At 36.8% G+C, this 13521-nt stretch overlaps 1 protein-coding gene across 7 annotated transcripts in view; it reads left to right on the plus strand.

The window, feature by feature from the left end:
* HNRNPA2B1 (heterogeneous nuclear ribonucleoprotein A2/B1) overlaps positions 1–12762 on the plus strand; it is a 15969-nt gene extending 3207 nt beyond the window's left edge. For 2 of the 7 annotated variants that reach the window (XM_076331298.1, XM_076331301.1), the window contains exons 2-11: positions 2559–2669; positions 3616–3762; positions 5275–5485; positions 5847–5948; positions 6038–6127; positions 6672–6734; positions 7218–7337; positions 7614–7736; positions 8763–8845; positions 9000–9484. In XM_076331298.1, the coding sequence (XP_076187413.1) occupies positions 2559–2669; positions 3616–3762; positions 5275–5485; positions 5847–5948; positions 6038–6127; positions 6672–6734; positions 7218–7337; positions 7614–7736; positions 8763–8824 (1029 nt within the window). In that variant the 3' untranslated portion in view covers positions 8825–8845; positions 9000–9484. Of the gene's footprint in view, positions 1–2558; positions 2670–3615; positions 3763–5274; positions 5486–5846; positions 5949–6037; positions 6128–6671; positions 6735–7217; positions 7338–7613; positions 7737–8762; positions 8846–8999; positions 9485–10165; positions 10297–11131 lie in introns of those variants that run through there. The other 5 variants (XR_012994718.1, XM_076331299.1, XM_076331300.1 and 2 more) reach the window with 5 other exon arrangements.
* Positions 12763–13521: the final 759 nt, after the last annotated feature.

A 13521-nucleotide genomic window follows, 5' to 3' on the forward strand; every position in this document is an offset into this window, starting at 1 on the left:
TCAGCATAAACTTCAGATGGTCAGAGCTCTCTGGACCCTGGTGGGAGGTTAATGCTAGACTAACCAGAGCTTCTTAAAACTGACACATTTAAGATAAATAGTCTCTGCATCCAGAGGCTGTGCATGTATTAGTGGAACAACATGTTTATGATATTTTCACGCATAGGTTTTAATTGAAGAGCTGGTAGTGAATTTTGTTACTGCTGCGTCCCAACATGTTTGTGGTGCCTAGATGTTGTTCTGGGTAGGGCAGTGCTGCATGACACTTAATACATGGTAGATGACAGTTTCTAAGAATTCATACATCTGTAAAGTGTGTTATTACTCTGTTTAATGTTTATTAGTAATGTGTGGTATATGTTTGTCCTTTAAAAAACAAATGCAGTTGTTAACAGCTGATAGATTCCATTCTTTCCTTGAGTTTCATTTATATGTTTATAACTGTTTTCAAAGGTAAACCTAACACTGGAAAAATCCTACCTGCCTACTAAATTTGCTTGATTGTCATATTTTTATAAGAATATTAATGTGCATTATTAGATGCATGACAATCGGTTATATAGGAAGAAGTGTCTTTTGTGGGCCTATGAAACCGTAGCAAGTAGTCCCCAATTTTCAAGCAGCAGAACTGAAGTAATTTGAGGGGGGGATTTTTCTGGCAGTGTCGTTGCTTAAAATTATTTCTCTGCTAGCCTATTCAAATTATAAATGATAGTACAACTTGCAGCATATGACTTTTTAGTCCAAGTCTGGTATGCAGCATCCTTTATTCCTTTTAAGAGATGAGGTGAAAGGAAACTTGGCATAACATGGGTTTGCTGCTTTTAAACTCGTGTCTAATTTTGCCTGTCTGTACAAGGAGGAGATGTTACTAGCTTCCTCTGTCTTCCTTAGAAGAAAAAATACTAGATCCAACAGCAGATTCCAAGTGTTTTTAAGAGATGTTTAAACTGATCATTCTCAAATACAGTATTTATTTTGGGGGGAACAAAGTTTATTTTTCTAATGGTTGACTTCCTTGTCAGACTGCAGTATCTCAAGCTGGTAATAAGGCGGTGCATTTTGAACAAAAACTGATTTAGTACTACCTACAGTAATTGTCTTCCTGTTACATGCATCTAGATCCAGGCCTGCCTTGGACAACCTCAGAAGACATGTTGGTCTACATGCAGATTGGCTTAATACTTTTAAAAGCATTTGTGCACTGAACTATTTTGCTTATTTTCCAAATCTCATTGTTTGTCATAGGTTGTCTAATATCCTTTTACATTTATCTTGATGTCCAGTGCATAGTTGGTTATGTTGTTTGTCAGTTATAGCTAACTATGCAGTGTTTGGGTTGTTTAAAAAACAACTACCACTCTAAAGAAAACACATAAAATCAAACACCCAAGCAGGTTTTCTTGATTTTTAAAATTAGTTAACAGTATAAAGCTGAAGTAAGCATTGCATTTGAGTTCTCTTGTCCCTAGCAGGACAGTTCTCTTTCAAACAACATCCTGAAATCGTAGATTTTGTGGAAGGGGACTACTTTTTAGTGTGTTTTTTAAATTGTTGCTGTTTGACGTATGAAATTGCAAAATGTATAATCTAGTGATGCTGTTGTGTGTAGAAAAGGACAATTACGATGCCTGCTTAGTATAAAAAGTTAGTATAAAAGTGTTTTTAACTTGTAGAGGTTGGAAGGTTGTCCTTCCTGCTTTCGTATAATACCACATACAAAATAGTAAATGTAATACCGTATTATTGGTCCTGGGTTTTTCTAATGATGTACTTATCGCAGCAGAAATTTCTGCTGAACAAGCGCCGTGATAATTTCTCTGAAAGGTAATAGAACAAAGTCTTACTGAAAGCGTAATTTATATTAGCGGATACATATGCAAATATGTATTATTCAATTTCTGTTTTAAAGGGAATCCACTTAGTTTTGATACTGCTGCTGTTGAGGGTGGATATGTTTACCACTAATTCCAGTGGTACAGGATCTCAGATTAATTTTACAGGTGCTCCAGCTTTCATTTGTTTCAATAATTAATAAGAAAATATGAATTTGGTGAGCTGTATCTTCATTTTTTATTTTTAATGCCTTGGGTAAATAGCATGATAGTATTCATGTACAACAACTTGAGCCAGAATGGTTTTTAGAAATAAATGCCATCTGGAATAGAATTGGACAGTATGAATCAATTCATGTTACCTATAATGAGAACTTTTGGTTTTGTTTTTATTTTCCTTTTCTTTAAAAAGCATCTCCTACAGATCTTTGAGAGGACTATTCTGGAAGTCTTTGAGTGTGGTCCCTTGTTCTTAACACTTGGAGGGAGAGATGGGAAGCAGCGCATTATTAAATCTGTATCGTAAAAGTGCACCCATAGAATTGCATAAATTGCTTAATTTCTTGAATCGTGGTAGAGAATTTAAAGAGCCAAGCCTAATTTTGAAAAATACGTCTTACGGAAAGTTTTTGACACTTAAGAAAATCTTACTTGGTGTCTAATTGTGCTGATGCAGAGGTGGTATTGTTAATGATATTAATGTAATCTTCTTTTCTGTGATAGAGGGAAAAGGAGCAGTTCCGCAAACTCTTTATTGGTGGCTTAAGCTTTGAAACAACAGAGGAAAGCTTGAGGAGTTACTACGAGCAATGGGGAAAGCTTACAGACTGTGTGGTAAGTTTGGCATACTAATGTGCAACGATGGCATAGAATGTTTAGAAGTTGTAAAAGTGTGGAGTTTGCTTTCTGGATAGCTTAATGAAGAGATGGACTATTAAATGTTCTTAAGTGTTGGTTGGTTTATATGTAATTCAGTCTGTTGAAGCTATGCACAGGCTTTCCCTTGCAAACTGTTGATAGAGTTAGGGAGCATTCATAAGCTGTTTCCTGTGAAATCTCAGAGATTATCTGTAACCACCGATGTCAGCAGTTTAAAATTAACTTGGGTGTCACTGGCTGAAGTGCATTAGGGAGTGCTTACACAGAGCACTGTACATCTGTGTGATTGGTAACCTTTGGCAGAAAGCTGATATCGTGGTAAGCAGCCTCAATAAAGCTGGAAAAGGATATCTTTCTGTGTGATGTTTTCATAGAATCATTTAGGTTGGAAAAGACGCTTCAGATCATCGGGTCCAACTGTAAACCTGATGCTGCCAAGTCCACCACTAAACCATGTCCCTAAGCGCAATGTCTATACGTCTTTTAAATACCTCCAGGGATGGTGACTCTTGCAGAAGTTCCTCCACTGAATTTGTTTTGGGAGCAGTAAATACATACTTTATAACACAAATTTAAAGTCTGTGGTCTTCAGAAAGCTTAAAAGAAATTATGTATTTGATTTTTTGAGAAAACAAACATAAATATAAACATGTCACTGATATAGCAGCATTTCTCAGTTACGCGTAGAGTCTTAGAGGACTACAATGGTTTGAATTTCTGTGATGTCAAGCAGTGCCGTTCATGTACTTAATCAGCATAGCTTGCTACTTTATTGTAATTGTGTTTTGGAATCAAATCAAGGAAAATGTCAATTAAGTTTACATGTTTTCTCTAAATGTTGTTAATGTGAAGCTTAACATGAGACAGGTAGAAATGGTTTAAACGTGTTTATTATTTCTAGGTAATGAGGGATCCTGCAAGCAAAAGATCGAGGGGGTTTGGTTTTGTAACATTCTCCTCCATGGCTGAAGTTGATGCAGCAATGGCTGCAAGACCTCACACGATTGATGGAAGGGTGGTTGAGCCTAAGAGAGCTGTGGCTAGAGAGGTCAGTATGGCTTTGAAAGCAGATACTTTCCATGCTTTGAAAAAGGAATCTCTGTTTTGGTCGGACAGTTACACTTTGTTCTTGTTTGAAATTGCCTGGGTTTAAATTCTCTAGTTAAATGGGCGTAGTTGGGGCACTACTTTCCACACGTTTGATCTGTTAAATGACACTATTACATAAATGTCTATTATTACAGTGAATTATTAAGTTACTCTGGTTGTAGAATCATGTCTGCAAGGGATGCAACTGGGGTCTGAAAGTATTGTTAGCAAAGACATGTTGAATGCCTGTAATTATGCAAATTTCAAACTAACTCTTCTCTGGAATGGTTACTGTTACTAAACCTCAAATGAATAAACTCCTGTCAATCTCTCCTGACTATTCCAAGATCTTTTTGGGTATTTCTAAAAGGTATATAACTGAAGTGACTAAAAATAGAGAATGTAGTAGGGAAACTTCTTTTTTCCAGTGGTGGTGTACAAAATCATCTTAGGACTACTCTGGTTTTAGCCCCAAGCATACTTGGTTTTAAACTTCAGGGTACAAATTAGGTGTGTGCACAGGAATGGAGTGCACCTGTAAACTTTTCAGCCAGGTTACTGTTGCACAGAGGTACTTGAGGAGCAAGTGCAGATTCTGGGTGACTTCTGTTTACCACGTTGTGGAAGCTCTGGGAGGGTTTGCCAGTTTAAGGTTGGACCTCGGTGTTTAGTGCATTGGGACTGATGAACTGGAATTGAATGACCTGTCCCAGAGGTCAAGGGAAATGGAAATCATAACCACTGGTACCCCTGTTAGCTATCACAGTTTTCTTTCCATTCCCTGCAGAATGCAGGGTTGGTTACCATTTGGAAAAGGTAATTAAAGCAGCATATGTGTATACTGTTTATACACACAAAGCTATTGCTAAGCTTTAGGAATAAGTCATTCCTACCTAGTGCAGCAGCTTGGGTATCATGCTCAAAGTGTAAAAACAACCCATGAATGTGAGGAGTTGTCTTCATATTTTGAATAGGGGTTAAAATGCATAGCTGTGGATTCACTGAAGTTGAGAGACCTTTGCTGTTGATACGAGTGGAATGTGGGTTTCACTGCTGTTGGGGAAATGGGCAGGGGAAGCTGACACATCTTTGTTTCAATTACAAAAATCGTGCTCTAGTTTAAGTTATTAAATACTTGCAGTTCTTTCAAAGAGTTGATCTTACATTTTCTCTAAATATGTTTAAAGGCTTTTTATTTACTTTTAGGCATTTCATAGCACTTTTATCTGTATCTTTTTCAGTGCTTTTAAGGCTTTGACAAAAGGGGGGAGGAAAAACCTGCAAATTGCCCCATGTTACTTCCCTCCCAGAAGGCCCCTGCAAGCAAGGTTGCAGGGACATGCATCGTAAGAGGGCTACCGCAGTTCTTGAAAAATCTTAGTTTACCAGTATTCCATTCCTGAAGTCCTGGCAAAATAGTGATTTGTGAAATTGTTTTTCTGTGTGGTAATTTAAAGGATTCTTTTAACAGGAATCTGGAAAACCTGGTGCTCATGTTACTGTGAAAAAACTATTTGTTGGTGGTATTAAAGAGGACACTGAAGAGCACCACCTTCGTGACTACTTTGAGGAATATGGAAAAATCGACACTATTGAAATCATTACTGACAGACAGTCTGGTAAAAAGAGAGGGTTTGGATTTGTTACATTTGATGACCATGATCCTGTGGATAAAATTGTATGTAAGTAAGCTTCATTTCGCTCTTTCATTTGATAGTATTAATCCTTGCAGTCATGGTAATTGTGTAAAGTTAAACTTAAATCATGGTAATTGTAAAGCTAAACTTAAAGAGATAATGGGATTAGTTATGTGCATGAATATTTGCTACGTTATAGTTTTGGTGAATTGTGTGGGAACCTGTATTTTAAATGAGTACTGGCTTTTTTTGCTTAAAAATTGTATGGTAGTTTGGGGGTTTTAAATTACATGGTAATATGTATGGATTAATTTGGAAATTACTTAAGTTTTGGAAGCCTGATATTCTTATTTGTTGCCAGATCAGTACTTAAATGCTGATGGTATCTTATTTGATGTGGTTACAGTGCAGAAGTATCACACCATCAATGGCCATAATGCAGAAGTAAGGAAAGCTCTCTCTAGACAGGAAATGCAGGAAGTTCAAAATTCTAGAAGTGGGAGAGGAGGTATGTACAAGTAATGGTTAATGGTCTGTGGTTGATTGTTGTGTTCACTTTCCATGATCTCACTGCTTATCATTGTTGAACTGTTACAGGGAACTTTGGTTTTGGTGATGCACGTGGAGGTGGTGGCAACTTTGGTCCAGGACCTGGCAGCAATTTCAGAGGGGGAGCCGGTAAGACAGGCATGTTTGTAGCATTTTTTTTTTCCTTGTTTATACTGTCTGTCTGGTTCTGGGTAACTTTGTAAGCTACTGCTGTTTAATTTAAATGCAGCTGTGGCAGTTAAAGAATTTTTGGGGAAAATAATTTGCAAACCTCTTCTGTAGTACACAAATTGATTATGTGGATATTCAGTAAAATGAAGTGATTTTCATTTTCTTCTTTCCCTTTTTTTTTTTTTTTTTAGGATTTTATTAGAAGCCAAAACTAACCTAAACTTAATTTTGTTAAGGAATTAGAGATTTCTCCTGTGTAATTCTGTGCAGCACTTGCCTGACCTTTACAGTGGAAGGGCTATGTCCAAAATTAAAACCGGGTACCTTACAAATGCAGAAAATTGAAGATGTAGAACAATGATTGGATGTGTTATTTTACATATATTTTTCTAAATTCAAGTATACATGTGCTTATATATGCTTAAACAATAATCCTTAAGGTCATAGGGGTTTGAGAATTCAGTTAGTTTGCTACAGGTGAATTGAAATACTTCGTTTTTTTCTCCAACAGATGGATATGGAAGCGGCCGCGGATTTGGTGATGGGTATAACGGATATGGTGGAGGACCTGGAGGTTAGTTTACTTTCGTGGTGGTGGTGGTGGTTTTTCTCTCATTCAGAAACAGTTTTACATTCGCTTACCATTTGTATAAAATTTATATTAATTGCCAAAGCCATTTTGTTGTCTTCAAGAAGCACATGTGGCTGTTGGCTCATGCTAAACCTTTATATGGTAAATTTTATGGTTATTTCTTGCACGGTCCTGCCCATTTCTTCAGAATAGCAGTGTTTCTTAAATTTCCTGAAAAATCAAAATTTTAATGAAGCCTTTTAATTGGGGGTTTTAGGCAGTCTGACTGGTGGGTTTCGGTCACAGTTCAGTTAGGTTGGGAGCTGGTACGTGCCTTTAAAAATAGTGTTCATAGAAATTTCTTTACAAAACTCCTACCCTTTTCTTCCCCTGTGCACTTCCAAGCAGAAGAATATCCTCTGATTCTGTAGAATTTGGTTGCCTTCTACACCGAAAAGTTTATTTTAAAGGATTATATTGTCATAGGTGGCAACTTTGGTGGCAGTCCTGGTTACGGAGGAGGAAGAGGAGGATATGGTGGAGGAGGACCTGGATATGGCAACCAGGGTGGGGGCTATGGAGGTGGTTATGACAACTATGGAGGAGGTAACCTACTGGCTTGAAATGACCAAGCATTTCAGTTGTAAATTAGTGCAAGTCATTTGAGATTTGGGGGGGGAGGGGGGGCATTGTAAATGTTGTCTAAGGAAGCTTTTGTTTTCCAAATAGTATGAAATAGTATGAAAAAGCAGTTTGTTGCATACACTGCTGGAATACTTGTGTGATTTTGTACTTTATTTAAAATTCTAATCAGAGAACTTTGAGTGCCATATGCGTTTTAGCTCATCTAGGTATTTCTCCACTTTTGTATTGATAATGCAGGCAATTATGGAAGTGGGAACTATAATGATTTTGGAAACTACAACCAACAACCTTCAAATTATGGTCCAATGAAGAGTGGAAATTTTGGTGGCAGCAGGAACATGGGGGGACCATATGGTGGAGGTATCGTATATGTCCTGACCTGCCTTGGAGCCAAACAGAGTGGGTGGGCTTTAGTCTTTTGGGGAGGTGGAAGGGACGATAGGGTAAGGGGTAACTCTTTTCAACGAAAAGAGCGTAGATTAAGATTAGATATAAGGAAGAAATTACGATGAGGGTGGTGAGGAACAGGTTGCTCAGAGAAGTTGTGGATGCCCCATCCCTGGAAGAAGTGTTCAAGGCCAGGTTGGATGGGGCTCTGAGCAACCTGAAAAGATGTCCCTGCCCATGGCAGGAGGGTTGGAACTAGATGACCTTTAAAGGTCCCTTCCAACCCAAACCATTCTATGATTCTAAGACTGATATGTAGAAATTGGATAACTTCTGCAATAGATGGACTGCAGTGCCCATGTTCTTTCTCCAAGTTGGCTACAATTTCTCATCTTGAGACTGCAAAGGTTTTCTTGGGGAAAATTATTATTACTATTGTTTAGAAGATAAATGACAAGATACTAACTTTTTCCAGAATATTATGAAATGTGTTGCAGTTTCCAGTCTGTAAAGATTTTAGCCAAGTTTCGTGTTCTTTGCTGTCAGCTCCCACTATTTGTAGAGAGTCTAGTTAATGTCCACTAATCTTGCTGGGATTTCTTTTTTCCCCCCTCTTGTTGTAGTGTCACTTTTTTCTGACACTTTCTGCTTTTTGTTGTCTAAATGTTATTTAACATGGCACGTAAAGCTTGTGAAATGGAAACTGAAACACGAAGCCCTTTCTTGTAAGGTTTAGCATGCAAATAAAGTCAGCCCTCACAGGCTCAAGACAGTACAGTGCATCAAATGACATGTGACGCACTTGAATCTTCTAAGATGTCAGCATGTAGTTCTTGTGGCAATTCTTGGAGGTTATTTAGAGGAAGACAGCGAGATGCTAAAATCTTTCTTGTATATGCCATGTCTGGAAGTAAAGTGGATGTTAATCTTCATACAGAATCAAAAGCATTCCTAGATTTAAATAGTGTATTGATGTAACTTCTTTTTCTGCAATTGCAGGAAACTATGGTCCGGGGGGCAGTGGAGGAAGTGGTGGATATGGAGGGAGGAGCCGTTATTGAGTTTCTGCAAGCATGCCATGGGTAAGTATGTTTATAAGTGTTAAAATTGCAGTGATTCTTGAGAGTAGCTGCAGGAGTTAAAAGCTTTTTAGGATCATATTATCTTTCCTTTAAAAAATGGTTAGATGAATAATTTCATAACCTATTTTTTTACTCTTTACTTCTGTTGAAACAGGCTTCACTGTATAAATAGGAGAGGATGAGAGCCCAGAGGTAACAGAACAGCTTCAGGTTATCGAAATAACAATGTTAAGGAAACACTTATCTCAGTCATGCATAAATATGCAGTGATATGGCAGAAGACACCAGAGCAGATGCAGAGAGCCATTTTGTGAATGGATTTGGATTATTTAATAACATTACCTTACTGTGGAGGAAGGATTGTAAAAATGCCTTTGAGACAGTTTCTTAGCTTTTTAATTGTTGTTTCTTTCTAGTGGTCTTTGTAAGTGTAGAAGCATTCCTTTGATAATGTTAAATTTGTAAGTTTCAGGTGACATGTGAAACCTTTTTTAAGATTTTCCTCAAAGTTTTGAAAAGCTATTAGCCAGGATCATGGTGTAATAAGACATAACGTTTTCCTTTTAAAAATTTAAGTGCGTGTGTAGAGTTAAGAAGCTGTTGTACATTTATGATTTAATAAAATAATTCTAAAGGAAATATTGTGTAATTTTAGATTTTTTTTTTAATATTGTAAAATAAGGCAAGGAGTGGGTAGTATAAGGTCCCACAAATAATATAAAGCTATTGTTGTACATGTAAAATTAAATGCTGGTCAGAAAAAAGTATGTTGTCTGTAAATGATCAGGTTTAAAATATCTAGATAACTTAAGGGATATCTCTGCAAGGAGAAACACCTTTTTAGATCTTTTAGATGCTGCTTCTTCAATGGCAAGGAAAGGAAATATCCCCAGCGAGGTACTCTTCCAGGGACACAGGTCTAGTACAAGAGAACTCTTGAAAACGTCACTAAGTTCAGCCAGTCTTAAAAAGCTGCGCTGTATTTCTGCAAAGCTTTAACTACAGTAGTTTATAAGGATGCCAACGAAGGCTGAGGGTGTAGAGCAAAATAGTTCTAAGCTTCAGTTAAACTTCTTTAGGTAAGATCTTATTTACTTTTCCTTTCTTAATGTTCCAAAAACAAGAAACTAATATTGTTTGACAGTATTCTTTCAGTATAGTGATTATCGTTATGTAGTTTAACATAGCAATGAATTGAGTTAACAATTACCAATTGAAAAGAAATTTGTGAATCCTGTTTTCTTGTATTATTAAATTTTTTACAAACAGATTTTTGTTAATTTCAGCTACTTAACATATTTTTTTCCTACTGGAATCTAGCTATGATATGAACCCTGGACAAGCATAGACTGCTGCCACTGTACACTGCTACAGTTGAACAAATGAGACCTGCAAGTGTCCATTAGTAAAGCTTTGCAAGGGTTCCATCCCTGGTGTTGGTAGTTAAAATGGTAGGTCACAAGTTAATTAAATCATACAACTTTATTTTTGCATCCTGCAACATTTTATTTTTTCGTGGGAGTCTATGCATTATGGTGGTTGCAAGGTAATGCGATGAAGGTAGTTCTGTGCTGTTGAAAATGAACTATGTTGTTATGTGTCTTGTCTACTGTAATCTATTTTATATAACACGTTTCATCCTGAAGGTTCCCAAGTAACTGTAGACTGTTTACGTGTAAGGAAAAAAATTGCACCACAGAATACATCTGCCTCTGTGAAGGAGTGTGTCGTCCATTCTTTTAACGACTGCATAAGCAGTTCTTTAGGAGGGGAAGTGAAAACTTCAAATGAAACTGCAGGTGGTATTTCATAAGTGTATAATGTAATTATGTAAATTGGAATTTGGCTAGAATGTTGAGGTTTCCACCATTTTTTATAGTTCTTGCAGCTAATAAACCTTAGTGCCAAATTCAGTCAGCCTTACTCTCACTGCATTGAATTGTTTGCACCTCAAATTAATGGAAATTCATCAAGTACTGAGTTACTCAGAGTAAGGGTGGCGTACTCTACTAGATTTGGTTTTTCAATAAAAAACAACAAAACCCACCAAAAAAAAAAAAGGCAACCAAAAATGCCCTCATTTCAAAGTTTTATCGCCTTCAAAAGGCTACCCACTGAAGAATGTGGACTCAGCTAACAAAAGTCCTGTTCCTTTTTGTGTTAGACACACCAGTGAACTGCTTATACTTTTTTTTTTTAAAAAAATGGCTGAAGTTCCCCTATTGGTAATTTGGTTTAGACATATGTGATAAACATCTTCAGATACACTTTTTTTTTCTTTGGCAGGAAGGTGCCATGCTGCAGGTAACTAATGAAGAAGTGGTCAACCACAGAAACGCTTCAAGAAATAAGAAATTCTGTATCATCAGAAAATAGTTGTTTTTGCTGCCTTCATTAAAAATCTAGAGGTTAAATGAACACTGATAAAACATCACAATTAGTACAGCTCCCTGTAATGCTGGGTTTTTTAAATTATAGTAATAATGTCTTGTAAATCTTTCGAATAAAACTCAGATTCGTTAGGAGAAACAAATCACTAATGTTAAAATAGCAAGCATTCTGTGAGTAGAAAGTTTAACTACATATTTTTATAACTTTCATAGCTTTAAAATAAAGTATTTTTTATACCAAAGTAGTTCTAGTGTAATGCTTAATAAAAACTTAGTGTGTGTCTAACATTAAATAATGTTTATGTGCAGCTTTTAGACCCTTCATGATTTGAAATACTCCATTTTGAGGTGGATTTAAAACAAAGTCAAGTTGGCAAGTGTATTCACAGAACTTGTATCTCTGACCATAGGCATCTGTTCTCTGTTGGGAGAAACAGTGCTACAAATTAAAAATGCTGATCTTTTGCTGTTGGACACAATTGCTTTAAAATAGCTTTTTGGCTGTGTTTTATATCGCTTTATAAAAATACCTCCTCCTTTCCTGTTAATGAAACTAACCACTTAAGACAGTTTGTCAAAATGTGATAGGACAATAGCTTTATCCTTTTCACCTGTAAAGAGCTTTTAGCACCAAGAGAGAAAGACTGAATGGAATGTAGAGTTCCTGCTGTACCAGAACTGTGTTACTGATAGCTGCATCTTCTGGGGGGAAAAAACAACAAACAAACAAACCCCAAAACAAAACCCAAAACAAAACTCAACAAACAAGTGCGAGCTTGGGAAAGCTTCAGTTGGGAATGTATTTGAGGGAAGGTATCTTCAGTCTATACTGTTTTAACCTGTTACCTACATACGTGGTTTATTCTGAACTTGAAATTTATATGCTTAGCTTTGGCAGAATCGTACTGTCTTTAACCTTCTTTATATAATTCAAAAATACTATTCAAGGGATCACATATGATTTTTTTCTGTGTTTCTTAAGTTGAACTTTGAAATACTTGTATAGGTAACCAGTGGGCTGCAACGGAAGCAGAAAATGAAGACGCACAAAATCTGCTTTACTTTCTTCTTTCCAACAGAATCAGTTGACCAGTTGCTAAGGAATTTGCCTTCTTTCCTGGAACCTAGATTTAGTTAATGGAAGTTTTTTCTTTACAGTTGCCAAGTCCACATTCATGTAACATTAAAAAAACCTCACCCCCCAAAAAAAAACACTTCAAAGGGGGGTAATTCTCTCTTTCTGTTTGAGATCTTTACACTCTTACAGTAGTTTTGCAACAAGGTTTAAAATTCACTTGAATTAAGTAAGTTATGTTTTCCATAATGAGGATGTTTTAATTTTGATCTACTGGCGATGGGGGAAGGGAGCGTATAGGGGACAGCAGTATGCAAAACCTAAGTTATTAGATATTTAAAGTCTTGAAGGCTTGGAGTATTTGAGTAAGTTTCCTGTTGCCTTACTGTTGAACTTTCATGACTTTTCTTTCTTGGTATGTTCTTAAGAATTAAAGCAAGTGACAATCACAATGTTTACTGATGAATTCAAGTAAGAGAAGTCACCATTTTGAGCCAACCAGATACCGAAAGCTAGGAACTTTGAATAAAAACAACAGTGTGTGGTCAGTTACTGGTCCTCAATTTGTAGACAATGTATACATTTCCTCTTCTAGTTTCTAAGATGATGGTTTTATGTCACTCTACAGACTTTCCTGTTTTCGAAGTAAGGGTAACATTGCTGGTCAGTATGTTTCGGTGTACTGACAACGGAGGATTGGGTTGTCAGTACTGGGCCCAGCTTGCCCCCAGCACACACTTTGTGCAGCAAACAGGGAGAGTGTGAAAGAATGTAACTTTTTGGTAACCGGTATGGGAGCAAAAATAACCCCAAAAACCTGCAGCGTATGACTTGCATTTATAAAGTGGTGAAGAGAGGTCAATACTAGGGTTCTGGCCACTCGGACTCTGTTCGCTCTGTATTATTTACAATGAAAGTTGGATTTTACTTCTATTACTTGTGTTTCAGGTGCTGAAAAGTGTTCAGGAAAATGTGAGAAATTGCTCTTAATATTGTAAAATTAGCAGGAATTTAACTTTGTCATGTGTGGGGAAGAAGATTGCATTATTTTGGTTTTACGATGAATGTACATATTATCTTGGGGATGAAATCATACTACTTCTGGGGAAGAAAAACCCCAAAAAACATAGACCTGAATTTTGAAGGAGCTGTCAGCTGAGTTTATTTTGGCAACTTGACCACATTTGTGAAAGAGGATGATTTTGCCGAGA

The sequence above is a fragment of the Aptenodytes patagonicus genome, chromosome 2, assembly GCF_965638725.1.
Source record: "Aptenodytes patagonicus chromosome 2, bAptPat1.pri.cur, whole genome shotgun sequence".
NCBI lineage: Eukaryota > Metazoa > Chordata > Aves > Sphenisciformes > Spheniscidae > Aptenodytes > Aptenodytes patagonicus.